Consider the following 18,711-nt stretch of genomic DNA (forward strand, 5'->3'; position numbering starts at 1 on the left):
ACCAGAGCCCTTCAAAATGACCTCCAGCAGGCCACAAATGTGCATGTGTCTATGTGTCATGGGCTAAACAAATCAAAATATATTTTAAACTTTAGATTCTTCAGAACAGTCACCCTTTCCCTTGAGAGAATGTCAAGAGTGTGCAACGCTGTCATCAAGGCAAAGGGTGGCTACTTTGAAGAATCTAAAATATATTTTGAGTTGTTTAACACTTTTTTGGTTACTACATGATTCCATGTGTTGAAGCACACGTTACAGAACCCCTGTAACTTCTTCAAAGAACCGTTTTTAATGGATCCTCTAAGAACCTTTTGAAGAACATCCTGTGGTAATATTTTTAGCTACCCCCCTCCCCTATTATTAATAATAATAAGCATAACAATAACACCATATTTTAGTTGTCAGTGTTTATTATGATTTTACTGACAAAGCAGAATAAAATAATCGAAATATGAGGTAAACTCCCAGCAGAGCCCCAATTATAATGGGTATATCCTCTGGCTTTTTGATGTTCTCCGTATCCATAGTCAGAATGATTTTGCAGTGCATGGTGATCAAACAGTTTTCCTATTATATTCATCAGAGGTGTAGGGAGTGTGAAGTCTGTGAATCCAAAAATGTTTAATTATACAGATGATGAACAAAACATGCACATGATGGTATTCATACTTTGGTTTTTGTGGTAAATGTGAATGAAAAAAAACTTTTGTAAGGGTTTTCATACACATACCTTGTCCATAATGTAGAGGCCTATGGGAGGTTTGGAAGCAGGATGGTAAATGTGATCTGCATAACATACCAATACCAATTGTATGCCTCCTTGTCTGTATACCTACAGACACAAAAGTGAGCAGTTCAGTCATCTTCACCCAATACAGATACCCTTCAACATATTCTTATAGCCTACATATTCTTACCTCTTTGTGGATTGAAATCCATTGAATTGTGTCCATTTTCTGGGACAAACCTTACCTTAAATGGGAGATCTTAAAATTGTCCAGTTAAGTGCCTGCACCTGCTGTCCTTTCCAATTAAAATACAAATGTTTCAGTTGGGCAGTTAGGTTCCTGCAAGAACCCTCACCAACTAACGAGGCTCCTTGATGAACCCCACCTCCTATGGAGTTCTTAGAAGAACCTTTTGGGGGCAATTTTCAATGCCAAGAACCCTGAGGTTCTTCAAAGAACTTTGAGGATCTTAGAAGAAACCTTGTTGAACACCTAATGTTTTGTGTACAGTGGACACCTAAGCCTATAGGCCTATGCATGCAATGCCCTGATACATTTAGTGCTCAAATTTCTTGACAGCTGAACTGTGAGGTGGAGAATTATTATTTTAGGAAAGTAGCTGTTTTTAAGGACATGTAAATGTGGCTCATTTGGCCAACATCCCTAGTTTATTGATGGTACTCGCTGTGCCAGGTCGGATCTGAATGTATATGGATGTCTGTTAAATTTCTCATGTTGTCCGGCGCCAAATTTTCCCGTAGAAAACTCTGAAGTATCATATTGTTTTTATGAAGATTTTAGAACATTCTCATGAAAATCTGTCACCAAATGGAAGGAAACCTAGCTATAGACGCCCCAAAGACTCTGGCAAGTGCACTAGTCCAGTGTCACTTTAATTATGTCTTCACAAAATGGTTTACCAGCGGCACCAAATATCGAAAGAGATATGCTACCAGCCAAACAAGCCTGTAAGAACTCCCCCCCTCATACTCATCTGGAGGTTGAGTATTTTTTCGTCGCTATCTCTGTAATGCCTCTGTATCTATGTAATTGTATATGTATTTATCTAAAAAAATAGGCACCACAATGGAAATAAGTCCGACTTTATTGTGCAATCCCAGTCACTTTTTTTAAAAATTGGGTGTATATATGTATTTATTTGACTGACAAATAAAATCAAACTGTGCAGAGGCCATTTGATGAATGGAAAGAGACATCTGTTACAAAACACCAAAAAGTTTAATGACATGCGGAGATTGTCAAGTCAAGCCTTCGATACAAGGTAGGGAGGGATGTATTTCTGTTTGTCAAAATTGACAGTCTATTTATTGTGGTGAAAACACAAACCATGCTATTGAAGTGCACAAAGTCAGTACGCTTTGTTTATTGGTTGTGTGGTGCATTGACACAGACACTTGTTGGTGGAAAATTCATTGCATATATTTTATATAATTATAAATACGGCATCAAAATGTTGAACATCTGACTTCCCCCTAGCTAAGCATTGACTGCAGCCGGCTCTGATCGTAGTGTAATGAAACAGGCAGGGAGAGTGAGCTCGTCTGTGGTGGTCGGCGAACCCATTAGCCTTCTGGCCCGTAGCCCTGCGTGACAGCGACTGTGCCACAAAAGCATGCCGAAGTGACAAAGTCGATATCCACGATTATAAACAGAGGGTCACTACAGTTATTGTTATTTTTGGTCAGAAACATTATTTTGAGTCAATTCTATGAGGGAGGAGGCTTTTACATTTACTTTACAGTACAAGGGGAGGGTCTTGTGAAAATATTTTTTATGTTGGGGAGGGGGGTGCATTTTTTTTATGACACCTTGAGTCGGACCAGCACCCCCCCCCCCAGTAAATTTCCATCTATCCCAGAGAAGATATTATAAGAAAATATATATAATTTTCATGAGAAATATCCACCTCGTCGCAATTCATATAAAGCTTTAAACGCACTTATAAAGCCGACACCTTCCACACACAAACAAGACTAACGCTCTCATAATCAGATTGCTGTATTTCCAATAAGCTGTTAGCATATCACACGATTAAATGTTTTCCAAAAACAAACTAGATAGGGGTAATCGGGGTCTGTGTAACCACCATTCAGACTGCCATTTCTGGACAACAGACTTGCACCGGCACTGGTGGCAGACAGGAAGGCACATGACGGTAGGGTAAAAGCTGTAACCTTAGCTCAGTGGGATTGGGACTGGGCTGATGATCTCTCTCTATCCGAACTGTTACCCCTTCTTATACTTTGAGAATATACAATAACCTACCCCCTGGCATTTGGCACAAATGGATGTACAGTGTATCCAACAACTCTATAAGTAAATAAGTACACAGTATTTGAGTTGGCTTGTTAGTAAGCACCCGTTGAAGTATGTTTTTCTGTAAGATCCTAATGCTCCTCTGAAACGGTTGAATAATCAGTTTGTAACAGAAATCTAGATGACTGAATAGTGTAATCAGAATTTTTCTACCTGTAGTGGCTGGTGGGACTTTAAAATCGGAGACCGGGCTCATAGAAATGAATGGAACAGAATCAATGGAATGGTTTCAAACACATGCTGTTCCATTTATTCCATTCCAGCCATTACTATGAGCTGTCCTCCCCTCACCAGGCTCTGTTCTACATTTTAAAAAGCATTGCCAACAATACCGAGGTATGAAAACATTGACAATTTCGGACAAATTATTATGAATGATTGACAGTAGGCAGGCACGTGTACAGTCGTGTGGTTTTAAAATTAGAGGGGGTCATTCTTCCAATGACCTCACTGCTCCACCAAGTCTTTGTTGTAGTTGAGAAGGTCGCAGGTCAGGAACAGGTCCGAGCGGCCACTCTCCATCACCACCCTGTCCAGTTGGAGACTGGTGGCCTCGTGGACCTCCACCAGCTCATCCAAGGGCCAGTCCAGCAGCTGGGCACTGGAGGGCATGGGGGGCAGCCCAGGCTGGTAGTCCTCAAGGGGATTGGGGTACAGGAGCTGTCGGAGGGAGGGCATCCTGACCGCCATCCTCACCAGGTCCAGGAGCCCGGCCAGGGAGAGCGGGTTCAAGGCGAGGCACAGGCTCTTCAGGCCCCGGCAGCAGCTGAGCGACGGGAGCATTGCCACCAACAGGCCGTCGGTGAGGCCACAGCCGCTAAGTGAAAGTTGCATGAGGCAGCTGGACGCCTGGGAGAGGAGGCGACGCACCGAGGGCAAGGCTGACTCATCTAGCCTGTTCTCACTCAGGTCTAGTTGCTGCAGCGAGGAGGCGTGTGGGCTGCAGGATAGATAGGAGAGGTCGGCGGGGGTCAGGCTCAGGTAGGGAAGCTCCAGCACCTCCAGCGGCTGAGGGAAAGAGCTAGGGAACAAGTAGGAGGATGGGGAAACAAGTGGGAGAGGAAACAAATACCTGAGACACAGTTCAAGCTGTTCATGAGAATATACACACACACACACACACACAACCTCCATCTTTACAGACCACATTCTAGATACAGTGGAGAGCTTGTGCTACCTGAGCAGCATGCGGAGGTGTCCAGGCAGCCGGAGGGCAGTGAGGCTGAGGCGGCGCAGCTGACTGAGCTTCCCCAGCCCCTGGGATATGTCCTTCATTGCCCCCTCCTGGCCGGCCATGTCTCTGCGGATGTCCAGGTTGCAATAGTGCAGGCGCAAGGAGCTCAGCATGGGGAACATGGAGAGCTTAGGGAGGAGGAGAGCCAGGCCGGCCACCCCCAGGCAGCTGTAGCGGATGTCCACCCCCAGGAGGACATGACGGGGTAGGAGGTCCAGCAGAGATCCGATGCTGGAGACAGAGAGCTCCTCCACACGGACATACCTGCACTGTAACTTGAGGGGGCCTGTCGTACCCAGGGCCGCGCGCACACGCTCCCAGGAGCGGGCATTCACAAAGAGGTCGGCCCTCACACACACCACCACCTCGCTGTCTACCTCAGAGACTGCCTCCCCCTCACCCACTTTGCCACCTGCCAGACCTGCCACTGGTGCACTCTCCTTTCTCCTCTCCATCTCCATCCTCCTCCTCACCCCCTTCACCTGCTGGTCCTCCCGCAGACACCCCAATGTCTCCTCTTTCTCTTTTCTCACAGACTCCACCAGCAGCCCGCCTCCCTCTCCTTCCTCTAACCCTCCTCCTCTTTCTCGTTTGACCACGTCTCTCTCCCTTTCCATGGCCAGCACTCTCTTCCTTTCCTGCTCCCCCTCTCTCCCGAGGGCCCTCTGAGCTGCAGCCCTGGCCTGTACAACCATGGTGCAGAGGGCCACGGTCAGTGACCAACCACCCATTGGGTCTCCCACTCCTCCCTCCTCACACTGCAGCCCACATAGGTCCAGCACCTGGAGAACACACCTAGGAATAGAATAGTGATTACATGGACAAAGATTGTCTGGTGCCCATGGATGTCTATCATCTTAGATGTGAGCTACCTCTATGACATTGGGAGATTGTAGGCTGTGAAGTTGTCAATTGATCTTACTATTAAAAAGTATTTTGTTTCCATTATTCAAAACCTCATTAACATCGCTGGATAATGTTGTTTCAGAGAAGTAAACTAACAAAGATTGATTGTGTGTTACCTTTTGTCCGACAACCCTCTGACCACCGCGAGCAAGAGAGCCTGGACACAGAGTCGATTTGGAGGACTCTGCCCCTGCCTCCGGCCGCCAGCCCGCAGAGTCCGCTCCGGCCATCGCTGCACCAATTCCCCGACAGCCAGCGGGCGGCAGTTGGTGAAGGCAGCCTCCAGAAGCGGTCTGTACAGTTCCCTGGGTACACAACAAAGCCAACCCGGAGAGGAACTGTGATCACTCACAACCTCTTTGGCACAAAGATTCACCAAGGGAAGCACCATCACTCTTGTTTTGAGCTGTTGATAGATTATCCCCAATTGTTTAAAGTACATAAGCAAATAATAACGACCGTTAGTAACTTCCCGGAGAGAATTAAACGCGATATGTATATTTTGCAACTTTGCTGAATATCTATTTAGCTGTCTAGTTAACTATCTTATATGCCAGTGAACATTTTCTGGTAACACTAACGTCAGCTACAGTACTGTAGATATTAAGCAAAGGTCGCGAGTAGATCGTTTGATAGCATACACAACTAAAAATATACTTTATATGTAAAACCGATATCTAGATAATAAACTTCCAGAAAGTATTCAACGATTGCTGGAAATGTCTCGGGTTAAAAAGATAGTGTTGCACATCATGTTAGCATGACATGTCACACATAGCACCGATGGATCGCCTACTCCGAATCATTTATTATGGCGTTTGCGGTTACTTACTGATGACGTGCTATATGATGACGTTATCGATACGCGCCCCATTTTGATTTTCTTTCATTTAGTAATCATTGTCAACCAAAGATGGTAAACGGCTCGCTTTATAAAATAACAGTTTACTTCAATAGTGTCAGAAATGTGTAGCTGAATTATTATAGTATATTTATATTTGTGCATATAGTGTTGATAACAGGAAATAGCAAATGCACGAAAGTAGGACGGCTATGCCCTATTCAAAACAACAAACGGGGAACTCGGAAATCCTCGACTTCCGACTTCAGTGCATTCAGGACATACAGAAACTCAAAAAAAAAAAAACGAGCCCCGACTGAGAAAAATATTTTGAACGGTCATCCAACTCGGAAAATTCATCCATCTTTCTAGAGCTTCGACTTTTCGACCTGAAGATCACTGGCGTTGTGATTTGATCTGGTTTGTTTCCCCGAAGATCACTGACGTTATGATTTGATCTAGTTTGTTTCCAGAGGTCCCAGTTGTCTACAGCAGTGGTGTAAAGTACTTAAGTAAAAATACTTGAAAGTACTACTTAAGTATTTTTTTTGCGTATCTGTACTTTACTTTACTATTTATATTTTCCCCAACTTTTACTTCACTACATTCCTAAAGGAAATAATGTACATTTTACTCCATACATTTTCCCTGACACAAAAAAGTACTCATCACATTTTGACAGGAAAATGGTCCAATTCATGCACTTATCAAGAGAACATCCCTGGTCATCCCTACTGCCTCTGATTTGGTGGACTCACTAAACACAAATGCTTTGTTTGTAAATTACACTACCGGTTAAAAGTTTGGGGTCACTTAGAAATGTCATGGTTTTTGAAAGAAAAGCACATTTTTTGTCCATTCAAATAACATCAAATTGATCAGAAATACAATGTAGACGTTGTTATAATGTTGTAAATGACTATTGTAGTTGGAAACGGCAGATTTTGAATGGAATATCTATATAGGCGTACAGAGGCCCATTATCAGCAACCATCACTCCTGTGTTCCAATGGCACGTTGTGTTAGCTAATCCAAGTTGATAATTTTAAAAGGCTAATTGATCATTAGAAAACCCTTTTGCAATTATGTTAGCACAGTTGAAAACGGTTGTTCTAATTAAAGAAACAATAAAACTTGCCTTTAGACTAGTTGAGTATCTGGAGCATCAGCATTTGTGGGTTTGATTACAGGCTCAAAATGGCCAGAAACAACAAACTTTCTTCTGAAACTCATCAGTCTATTCTTGTTCTGAGAAATGAAGGCTATTCCATGCGAGAAATTGCCAAGAAACTGAAGATCTTGTACAACGCTGTGTACTACTCCCTTCACAAAACAGCGCAAAATGGCTCTAACCAGAATAGAAAGAGTTGTGGGAGGCCCCGGTGCACAACTGAGCAAGAGGACAAGTACATTAGAGTGTCTAGTTTGAGAAACAGACGCCTCACAAGTCCTCAACTGGCAGCTTCATTACATAGTACCCCGCAAAACACCGGTCTCAACGTCATCAGTGAAGAGGCAACTCCGGGATGCAGGCCTTCTAGGCAGAGTTGCAACAAAAAAAACATATCTCTGTCCAGTGTCTGTGTTCTTTTGCCCATCTTAATCTTTTCTTTTTATTGGCCAGTCTGAGATACTGCATCCAAAATAACACTGTTTTTTTACTGCATTAGTTTTGCAGTGTAACTGCAGTTACAGTGCAGTATAACTGCCGTTATTCTGCAATTACTGCGTCCAAAATACCACAGTCGACTGCCGTTTCTGTACTTTTACTGCAGTTTCAAAACGGCAATCTTTTTGTGTAAGCGTTGTATGTGTATTATTGTAGTAATAGGTTAAGTATTTGGTCCTATATGCATTGCACGCAATGAATACATCAAGTTTGTGACTCTACAAATTGGTTGAATGCATTTGCTGTTTGTTTTGGTTGTGTTTCTGATTATTTTGTGCCCAATAGAAATTAATGGTAAATAATCTGTTGTGTCGTTTTGGAGCCACTTTTAAGAATATAATATGTTTCTAAACACTTCTACATTAAAGTGGATGCTACCATAATTACGGATAATCCTGAATGAATCATGAATAATGTTGAGTGAGAAAGTTAGACACACAAATATACCCCCAAGACATGCTAACATCTCACCATGACAATAACAGGGGAGGGCAGCATTTTTGGAGGGGTATGATATTTGTGCGTCTCTAACTTTCTCACTCATCATTATTAACAATTCATTCACGATTATCTGTAATCAGAGCATGTTTTTTCCGAAATTCCCAATTGTTTTGAATGCACTGATGTGTGTGTGTGTGGGGGGGTTAGAGATTTCCGAGTTCTCACTTGTGCAGACCAGCTGGCTGGAGTGTTTACAGGCATATTCAATTTCTCCCTATCCCAGTCTGCTGTCACCAATTGCTTCAAGATGTCCTCCAATGTTCCTGTACCCAAGATAGCAAAGGTAACTGAACTAAATGACTAATCACCCCATAGCCCTCACTTCTGTCATCATGAAGTGCTTTGAGAGGCTAGTTAACGATCATATTACTTCTACCTTACCTGACACCCTAGACCCACTTCAATTTGCTTACCACTTCAATTGATCCACAGAAGATACAATTGCCATCACACTGCACACTGCCCTTTCCCACCTGGACAAAAGGAATACCTACGTCTGAATGCTGTTCATTGACTATAGCTCAGCGTTCAACACCATTGTGCCCATCATTAAGCAAAGGACCCTGGGACTAAACACCTCCCTCTGCAACTGGATCCTGGACTTCCAGACGGATCGCCCCCATGTGGTAAGGGTAGGCAACAACACGTCTGCCCCGCTGATCTTCAAGGGTGTGTACTTAATCCCCTCTACTCACTGTTCACACACGACTGCGTGGCCAAACACGACTCCAACGCTATCATCAAGTTTGCTGACGACACAACAGTGGTTAGCCTGATCACCAACAATGATGAGACAGCCTATAGGGAGGAGGTCAGAGAACTGGCAGTGTGGTGCCAGGACAACAACCTCTCCCTCCTTGTGAGCAAGACAACGGAGCTGATCGCGGACTACAGGAAAAGGCGGGCCGAACAGGCCCCCATTAGCATCAACGGGGCTGTAGTGGAGCGGGTCGAGAGTTTCAAGTTCCTTGGTGTCCACATCAGCAACGAACTATCAGGGTCCAAACACACCAAGACAGTCGTGAAGAGGGCACGACAACACCTTTTCCCCCTCAGGAGACTGAAAGATTTGGCATGGGTCCCCAGACCCTAAAAATATTTCTACAGCTGCACTATAGAGAGTATCCTGACCGGTTGCATCACCGCCTGGTATTGCAACTGCTCGGCATTTGGCGCTACAGAGGGTAGTGCGTACGGCCCAGTACATCACTGAGGCCAAGCTTCCTGCCATCCAGGACCTATATAATAGGCGGTGTCAGAGGAAAGACCATAAAATTGTCAGAGACTCCAGTCACCCAAGTCATAGACTGTTTACTCTGCTACCGCACGGCAAGCAGTACCGGAGCGCCAAGTCTAGGACCAAAAGGCTCCTTAATAGCTTCTACCCCCAAGCCATAAGACTGCTGAACAATTAATCAAATGGCCACCAGAATATTACATTGACCCCTCCACCTCACCCGCCCCATTTGTTTTGTACACTGCTGCTACTCGCTATTTATTATCTATGCATGTCACTTCACCCCTACCTATATGTACAAATTACCTTAACTAACCTGTACCCCCGCATACTTGACTCGGTACCGGTACCCGCTGTATATAGCCTCGTTATTTTATTGTTATGTTATTGTGTTACTTTTTATTATTTACATTTTTTATTTTTTACTTTAGATTATTTGGTAAATATTTTCTTAACTCTTCTTGAACTGCACTGTTGGTTAAGGGCTTGTAAGTAAGCACTTCACGGTAAGGTCTACACTTGTTGTATTCGGCGCATGTGCCAAATAAAGTTTGAGTTGATTTTTACTGTATTCTTTTGTATTCTACTGTATTTTAGTCAATGCCACTCTGACATTGCTCGTCCTAATATTTATATATTTCTTAATTCCATTATTTTACTTTTAGTTTTGTGTATTGTTGTGAATTGTTAGGTACTACTGCACTGTTATGTGACCAATAAAATTGGATCTGATTTGAATGGATTTGTTTAATTAGATCTGACTTGGTTTCATAGTCACAATGCCTATAGGCCTACAACAAGTTAGGATCGGCTACCATTTGTCCCATCTCTCATTTAATTGGACCCACTTCCACAGCTGAGCACCCCCCCCCCCCAAATATATAAATGTATTTTAATTACTTTGAAAATAATTTTTGGTCTCAAAAGTAGTTCACAGAGCCTTTACTAGTCCTGTAATAGCTCTCATTTAATTGGACCTATTATAATTTCATTTTTTTGTTCTATGCATTTGAAAAGTGAACAGAAAGTTGATATTTTGAGTTCAAGTGTGTAGGCTACCACTGTAAGTGTAGTTCTCTTTTTTTTCCAGAGGAGACAATGTTTCAGAATTCGTGGGCAGTGCAGCATATTGAGGTTCAGGAGAAAGTAAATGCAAAATATTACTGAATTCAGATTTGTATACAGGTCCACAACAATTTTCAGCTGTTTTTGTGTTTCAGAAACAGTCAGCTACAGCTAATGTCAGTGCAAAAAAAGAAAGCAAAGCATTCTGCCAACACCTCCTAAGACATTTCATGAAGTTCGCCATTGATATTTCCTTTAGATAAACTGTCTTGGCCTAATTCCAATACTTTCCAAGTATACAGTGCATTTGGAAAGTTTTCAGACCCCTTGACTTTTTCCAGCCTTATTCTAAAATGTATTAATTCATTTCCCCCCCCCCTCATCAATCTACACACAGTACCTCATAATGACAAAGCAAAAACAGATTTTATGTTATTTTTGCAAAAAGAACAAAAAAACTGAAATATAACATTTACATAAGTATTCAGACCCTTTACTCAGTACTTTGTTGAAGCACCTTTGGCAGTGATTACAGCCTCGAGTCTTCTTGGGTATGAGGCTACAAGCTTGGCACACGTGTATTTGGGGAGTTTCTCCCATTCTTCTCTGTAGATCATCTCAAGCTCTGTCAGGTTGCATAGGGAGCCTTGCTGCACAGCTATTTTACATTTTACATTTTAGTAATTTAGCAGTCATTTAGCGACTTACAGTAGTGAATGCATACATTTCATACATTTTTTTCCCAGAGGATTTCAGGTCTCTTCAGAGATGTTCGATCGGGTTCAAGTCCGGGCTCAGGCTGGGCCACTCAAGAAAATTCAGAGACTTGTCCCGAAGCCAGTCCTGCGTTGTCTTGGCTGTGTGCTTGAGGTCATTGTCCTGTTGGAAGGTGAACCTTCGCCCCAGTCAGAGGTCCTGAGCACTCTGTAGCAGGTTTTCATCAATAATCTCTCTGTACTTTGCTCTGTTCATCTTTCCCTCGATCCTGACTAGTCTCCTAGTCCCTGCCGCTGAAAAACACCCCACAGCATGATACTGCTCCCACCATGCTTCACCGTAGGGATGGTGCCAGGTTTCCTCCAGACGTGACACTTGGCATTCAGGCCAAAGAGTTCAATCTTGGTTTCATCAGACCAAATGATCTTGTTTTTTCATGGTCTAAGAGTCTTTAGGTGACTTTTGGCAAACTCCAAGCGGGCTGTCATGTGCCTTTTACCGATGAGTGGCTTCCGTCTGGCCACTCTACCATAAAGGCCTGATTGGTGGAGTGCTGCAGAGATGGTTGTCTTTCTTTAAGGTTCTCCCATCTCCACAGAGGAACTCTGGAGCTCTGTCAGAGTGACCATTGGATTTTTGGTCACCTCCCTGAACAAGGCCCTTCTCCCCAGATTGCTCAGTTTGGGCGGGCAGCCAGCTATAGGAAGAGACTTGGTGGTTCCAAACGTCTTCCATTTAAGAATCATGGAGGCCACTGTGTTCTTGGGGACCTTCAATGCTGAAGAATTGTTTTGGTATCCTTCCCCACATCTGTTCCTCGACACAATCCTGTCTCTGAGCTCTACGTCCTTCAACCTCATGGATTGGTTTTTGCTCATGCACTGTCAACTCTGGGACCTTATATAGATAGGTGTGTGCCTTTCCAAATCATGTTCAATCAATTGAATTTACCACAGGTGGACTCCAATGAAGTTGTATAAACATCTCAAGGATGATCAATGGAATCAGGATGCACCGGGCCTCCATTTTGAGTCGCATAGCAAAGGGTCTGAATACTTATGTAAATAATGTATTTCCATTTGAAATTTTGAATACATTTGTAAACATTTCTAAAAACCTGTTTTTGCTTCATTGTTATGGGGTATTGTGTGTAGCTTGATGAGAAAAAAACTAATTTTAATGCATTTCAGAATAAGGCTGTAACATAACAAAATGTGGAAAAAGGGAGAGGGGTCTGAATACTTTCCAAATGTGCTGTACAGCAAATAAGGACATTATCATAACCATAAAAGTGAATGATGGGCGTTATTCAGGTGGAGTTATAATGCTCGTTCATGCAAGCACAGTTTTATCACAGGTCTGGTTCATAACAGGAAATATGGGTATAAATCTCAATTTGTGTGCGTCCACAGTCTGTTCAGAAATAGCGCATGCAGATATTTAGTATACAATGTATGCAATTGTTATAAATGAGGCCCCAGGGCTTTTGGCACCATTGCTAAGCAGTAGCTGACTAACAGAGACTTCACGCTCCAGACCAGACACTGGGGGCCTAGGCAGAAGAAGCAAGGAGGTAGGCAGAGCCAAGCACGAGCTAGTGAGATCTTGTTGGCGCCTTCTAGCATGTATTTGCATATTTCCGTTAGGGAACGCCTACGCTGTGAAGTGAGCGTGTGCAATAACTCAGTTCGCCCTTGTATTCCAAATAAAGTCTACAAACGTCCACTCTGTTTGTAACATATTCTAGTTTTGGGAACAGAAAACGGTATTGAGATGAAATGATTCATCAATGAGAAAATGTGCAGGATGTTGGCCAAAATCCATCTCGCTCCATCTTCTCCCACTGCTGGTCACTGGGCTTCCATTCATCACCCATTCAGATTTATACATCCGGTGAAAAATCTAGCTCATTGTTCTGTGATTGTACCCTAACAGGTACTGTTTGTCCCTCCTGAGTCACCGTAGCAACAACAGCCTCATACACTTCCTAAAAATCTTCAGAATTGATCTAAGCAAAATCAAGAAATCTGTAATTAATTTAGACATTTTTGCAGAGGAGATCTTAGTTGCTCAATTTTACATCTAGCTAAGGTGTTTGGTGCGGTATTTCTCAAGTTAAAAAATGTGCATGGGAAATTAGTCAGTCTATCAAGTCAGAAAAGTCCCTGCACACTCAGGACTGATTTCTGAAAAAAATAATATGTCTACAACTTCATCGTCTGCAAGCTGTATCATGACACTAGGCGACACCCAAATGCAGACACAGGAGGCAGATGGTTGGAGTTTAAGATGTTTAATAAATCCAAAGGGGATAGGCAAGAGAATGGTCGTGGATTGGTAAAAGGTCATAACCAGATCAGAGTCCAGGAGGTACAGAGTGGCAGGCAGGCTCGAGGTCAGGGCATGCAGAATGGTCAGGTAGGTGGGTAAAGAGTCCAGAACAGGCAAGGGTCAAAACCGGGAGGACTAGAAAAAGGAGACAAGGCAAAGCAAGAAAATGGGAAAAACCGCTGGTATGCTTGGACATACAAGACAAACTGGCACAGAGAGACAGGAAACACAGGGATAAATACACAGGGAAAACAAGCGACACCTGGAGGGGGTGGAGACAATAACGAGGACAGGTGAAACTGATCAGGGTGTGACAAGCTGTCAAACTATTGTGAATAAAGCAAATGTTACACACTTTATCCGTGCACAAAATCACTTGCTAGCTAGCTAAAGTATCATACTTATTTGTCAATTAAGCTAGAAAGTAGTAGCTAGCAGGCACATTGAGCAGCCAGGCTACATTCAGCATATCAAGTCATTGGCGAGTGGCGATGTGTGTGCTGTGGCGCCGTCTTGTTTTTTTTACAAGTTTCTCACTATATCTATTACCAGAGTGTGTCTGTCTGGTAGTGTTTCATAGCGTATCGTGTTACAAAACAGGTCCAGAGGGACACAAGATGCTCACAAATGGATTTTGGAATATTGACAAGTTGCAGTTGGGATACAATTGCGCTCTGATCGTCTCAATTCACATTCTTCCCCAAAAAGTGGCAGATTCAAGTGATCCCTATCAAACACATCAGCAAGTGGCCACTCTATTAAGGGCTTAGGGCTAACTGTTATTTCAAAATAACATTGGCGAGCGTTGTCTTATGTAAACAAGTCTGAGGCGCTGCGTAATGGGTATGTCTGTCTCACTATCTGGAGGTTCTGGCTACTATGATTGGATAGAGCACGTGCAGCTGATAGAGTGCAGTCAGCACAGCTGCTTGTCTCGTGTTAGTGGGCATGATCATAATCCAAACCCAACCCTCATTAAATCGTGATGAACACACTTACAAAACTCTGTTTTGGACAAGACTGACTTCATGACCAAAATGATCCTATTTATACCTTGCAGTCCATTTTGACACTAGAATTTATGTTTCTGACTCATATCGATGCCACATAGACCGTTTTAAACCAGAGAAGTTGGTTCTTAGGGGCAGTTGAATTTTTTTGAATGTTTAGATCACATGATAACATTTCAAAGTATGCATTAAGGTGTCTGTAATGGAATAAACGTGGCAAAAACAAGTGAAGACATTAATAAATGCATGCCAAGATGGTGGCGCAGTAGCTTAAAAACAGCACCCAATGTCAGTCATCTAGTGCAGGTATTCCCAAACTGGGGTACTGGGCGTACGCGCAATGCCGTCGGGGGTACGCCAAATAAAAATGTGATTCACATTAAAAAATATATATAATAATAAAAAATAAAAAATAAACATTTTCTTCTTCTTCACATTTTCAAACAGTCCATTTATATTTTCCAACGGGGCTATACATTTGGGTGAGGGTTTTTTTCTGCCTGAGAAGCCTCGTTTCACTGCCAAAAATCTAATTAAACCATCTAGTGTTCAGCAAAATAACAACACAATGTCAAATACATGACAGGGAGACATAGTGCAGTGGTAATGCGTGTGCAAGTAGTTGCTCCCGACGCCACTTGAGTACACTGCAGCATTCACCAAGAGGCTCTTGCTGCCTAAGGGAATGCCTGACAGTTTGAAAGACGTTTTGGACACTACAGTGAAAATAGTTAACTTTGTTAAAGCAAGGCCTCTGAACTCTTGTGTATTTTCTGCACTATGCAATGATATGGGCAGCGACCATGTAACGCTTTTACAACACTGGTTATCAAGGGACAAAGTATTGACAAAAAAAAACTAATTGAGAGACGAGCTTTCTCACATGACTGGCCTATCTGGGTGATGTTTCTTGCCTGAATGATCTGAATCTAGGATTACAGGGACTCTCCGCAACTATTTATATTTATTTTTATTTTATCTTTATTTAACCAGGTAGGCAAGTTGAGAACAAGTTCTCATTTACAATTGCGACCTGGCCAAGATAAAGCAAATGTCCCGTCCTGACCAATATAAGTTGTTATTTTCTATGGTAGAGTGGTCAGGGCGTGACAGGGGGTGTTTTTGTGTTTGTTCTATGTTTTCTATTTCTATGTTGTAGTTCTAGTTTATCTATTTCTAGGTTGGGTTTATTGGGTTGACCTTCAATTGGAGGCAGCTGGTCCTCGTTGCCTCTAATTGGAGGTCATATTTAGTAGGGGTGTTTCTGCATGTTGTTTGTGGGTGATTATTTTTTGAGTAGTGTGTTTTCCTCTCTGAGTCACGTTTTTTTTTTTTTTTTTGTTAAAAGTATTTCTGTATTGCATCAAGTTTCACGAATAAATAAAGATGTGGAACTACAAAAACGCTGCAGCTTGGTCCGCTCCTTATCACAGCCGTGACAGCAAAGCAGTTTGACACATACAACAACACAGAGTTACACATGGAGTAAAACAAACATACAGTCAATAATACAGTAGAAAAATAAGTCTATAAACAATGTGAGCAAATGACGTGAGATAAGGGAGGTAAAGGCAAAAAAGGCCATATGGTGGCAAAGTAAATACAATATAGCAAGTAAAACACTGGAATGGTAGATTTGTAGTGGAAGAAAGTGCAAAGTAGAAATAGAAATAATGGGGTGCAAAGGAGCAAAATAAATAAATAAATACAGTAGGGGAAGGGGTAGTTGTTTGGGCTAAATTATAGATGGGCTATGTACAGGTGCAGTGATCTGTGAGCTGCTCTGACAGCTGGTGCTTAAAGCTAGTGAGGGAGATAAGTGTTATGAGTTTCAGAGATTTTTGTAGTTCGTTCCAGTCATTGACAGCAGAGAACTGGAAGGAGAGACGGCCAAAGGAGGAATTGGCTTTGGGGGTGACCAGAGAGATATACCTGCTGGAGCGCGTGCTACAGGTGGGTGCTGCTATGGTGACCAGTGAGCTGAGATAAGGGGGGACTTTACCTAGCAGGGTCTTGTAGATGACTTGGAGCCAGTGGGTTTGGCGACGAGTATGAAGCGAGGGCCAGCCAACGAGAGCGTACAGGTCGCAGTGGTGGGTAGTATATGGGGCTTTGGTGACAAAACGGATGGCACTGTGATAGACTGCATCCAGTTTATTGAGTAGGGTATTGGAGGCTATTTTGTAAATGACATCGACGAAGTCGAGGATCGGTAGGATGGTCAGTTTTACGAGGGTATGTTTGGCGGCATGAGTGTAGGATACTTTGTTGCGAAATAGGAAGCCAATTCTAGATTTAACTTTGGATTGGAGATGTTTGATGTGAGTCTGGAAGGAGAGCTTACAGTCTAACCAGACACCTAGGTATTTGTAGTTGTCCACATATTCTAAGTAAGAACCGTCCAGAGTAGTGATGCTGGACGGGCGGGCAGGTACGGGCAGCGATCGGTTGAAGAGCATCCATTTAGTTTTACTTGTATTTAAGAGCAGTTGGAGGCCACGGAAGGAGAGTTGTCTTTCATTGAAGCTCGTCTGGAGGGTTGTTAACACAGTGTCTAAAGAAGGGCCAGAAGTATACAGAATGGTGTCTTCTGTGTAGAGGTGGATCAGAGAGTCACCAGCAGCAAGAGCAACATCATTGATGTATACAGAGAAAAGAGTCGGCCCGAAGAATTGAACCCTGTGGCACCCCCATAGAGACTACCAGAGGCCCGGACAACAGGCCATCCGATTTGACACATTGAACTCTATCAGAGAAGTAGTTGGTGAACCAGGCGAGGCAATCATTTGAGAAACCAAGGCTATTGAGTCTGCCAATGAGGATGTGGTGATTGACAGAGTCGAAAGCCTTGGCCAGGTCAATGAATACGGCAGCACAGTATTGTTTCTTATCGATGGCGGTTACGATATCGTTTAGAACCTTGAGCGTGGCTGAGGTGCACCCATGACCAGCTCTGAAACCAGATTGCATAGCGGAGAAGGTGCAGTGGGATTCGAAATGGTCGGTAATCTGTTTCTTGACTTGGCTTTCGAAGACCTTAGAAAGGCAGGGTAGAATAGATATAGGTCTGTAGCAGTTTGGGTCAAGAGTGTCCCCTCCTTTGAAGAGGGGGATGACAGCAGCTGCTTTCCAATCTTATGGAATCTCAGACGACACGAAAGAGAGGTTGAACAGGCTAGTAATAGGGGTTGCAACAATTTCGGCAGATCATTTTAGAAAGAAAGGATCCAGATTGTCTAGCCCGGCTGATTTGTAGAGGTCCAGATTTTGCAGCTCTTTCAGAACATCAGCTGACTGGATTTGGGAGAAGGAGAAATGGGGAAGGCTTGGGCGAGTAGCTATGGGGTGTGCAGTGCTGTTGACCGCGGTAGGGGTAGCCAGGTGGAAAGCTTTGCCAGCCTGTAGAAAAATGCTTATTGAAATTCTCAATTATAGTGGATTTATCGGAGGTGACACAGTTTCCTATCCTCAGTGCAGTGGGTAGCTGGGAGGAGGTGTTCTTATTCTCCATGGACTTTACAGTGTCCCAAAACTTTTTTGAGTTTGTGTTGCAGGAAGCAAATTTCTGCTTGAAAAAGCTAGCCTTGGCTTTTCTAACTGCCTGTGTATATTGGTTTCTAACTTCCCTGAAAAGTTTCATATCACGGGGGCTGTTCGATGCTAATGCAGAAGGCCACAGGATGTTTTTGTGTTGGTTAAGGGCAGTCAGGTCTGGAGAAAACCAAGGGCTATATCTGTTCCTGTTTCTAAATTTCTTGAATGGGGCATGCTTATTTAAGATGGTGAGGAAAGCATTTAAAAAAAATAACCAGGCATCCTCTACTGACAGGATGAGGTCAATATCCTTCCAGGATACCTGGGCCAGGTCGATTAGAAAGGCTTGCTCGCTGAAATGTTTCAGGGAGCGTTTGACAGTGATGAGTGGAGGTCGTTTGACCGCTGACCCATTACTGATGCAGGCAATGAGGCAGTGATCACTGAGATCTTGGTTGAAAACAGCAAAGGTGTATTTAGAGGGCAAGTTGGTTAGGATGATATCTATGAGGGTGCCTGTGTTTATGGCTTTGGGGTGGTACCTGGTAGGTTCATTGATCATTTGTGTGAGATTGAGGGCATCACGCTTAGATTGTAGGAT

General features: G+C 43.2%; 1 protein-coding gene across 1 annotated transcript; it reads right to left on the minus strand.

Moving 5' to 3' along the window:
- Positions 1-1,948: 1,948 nt before the first annotated feature.
- On the minus strand, positions 1,949-6,076 carry si:ch73-174h16.4 (leucine-rich repeat-containing protein 14). Its single transcript, XM_029756164.1, has 3 exons — positions 5,322-6,076; positions 4,243-5,094; positions 1,949-4,086 (listed from the first exon to the last, which is right to left on the minus strand). Exons 1-3 carry the CDS (start codon positions 5,645-5,647, stop codon positions 3,513-3,515), a joined length of 1,752 nt encoding a protein of 583 aa, XP_029612024.1. The 5' UTR covers positions 5,648-6,076; the 3' UTR covers positions 1,949-3,512.
- Positions 6,077-18,711: the final 12,635 nt, after the last annotated feature.

The sequence above is a fragment of the Salmo trutta genome, chromosome 6 (assembly GCF_901001165.1).
Source record: "Salmo trutta chromosome 6, fSalTru1.1, whole genome shotgun sequence".
NCBI classification, from domain to species: Eukaryota; Metazoa; Chordata; class Actinopteri; order Salmoniformes; family Salmonidae; genus Salmo; species Salmo trutta.

Coding starts and splice junctions, on each gene's coding strand:
- si:ch73-174h16.4 (XM_029756164.1), bottom strand. CDS start 5,647: ATGTACTTTAAACAATTGGGGATAATCTATCAACAGCTCAAAACAAGA. Junction 5,095..5,321: donor AGAGGGTTGTCGGACAAAAG/GTAACACACAAT, acceptor TTCTATTCCTAG/GTGTGTTCTCCAGGTGCTGG. Junction 4,087..4,242: donor CACCTCCGCATGCTGCTCAG/GTAGCACAAGCT, acceptor CTTGTTCCCTAG/CTCTTTCCCTCAGCCGCTGG.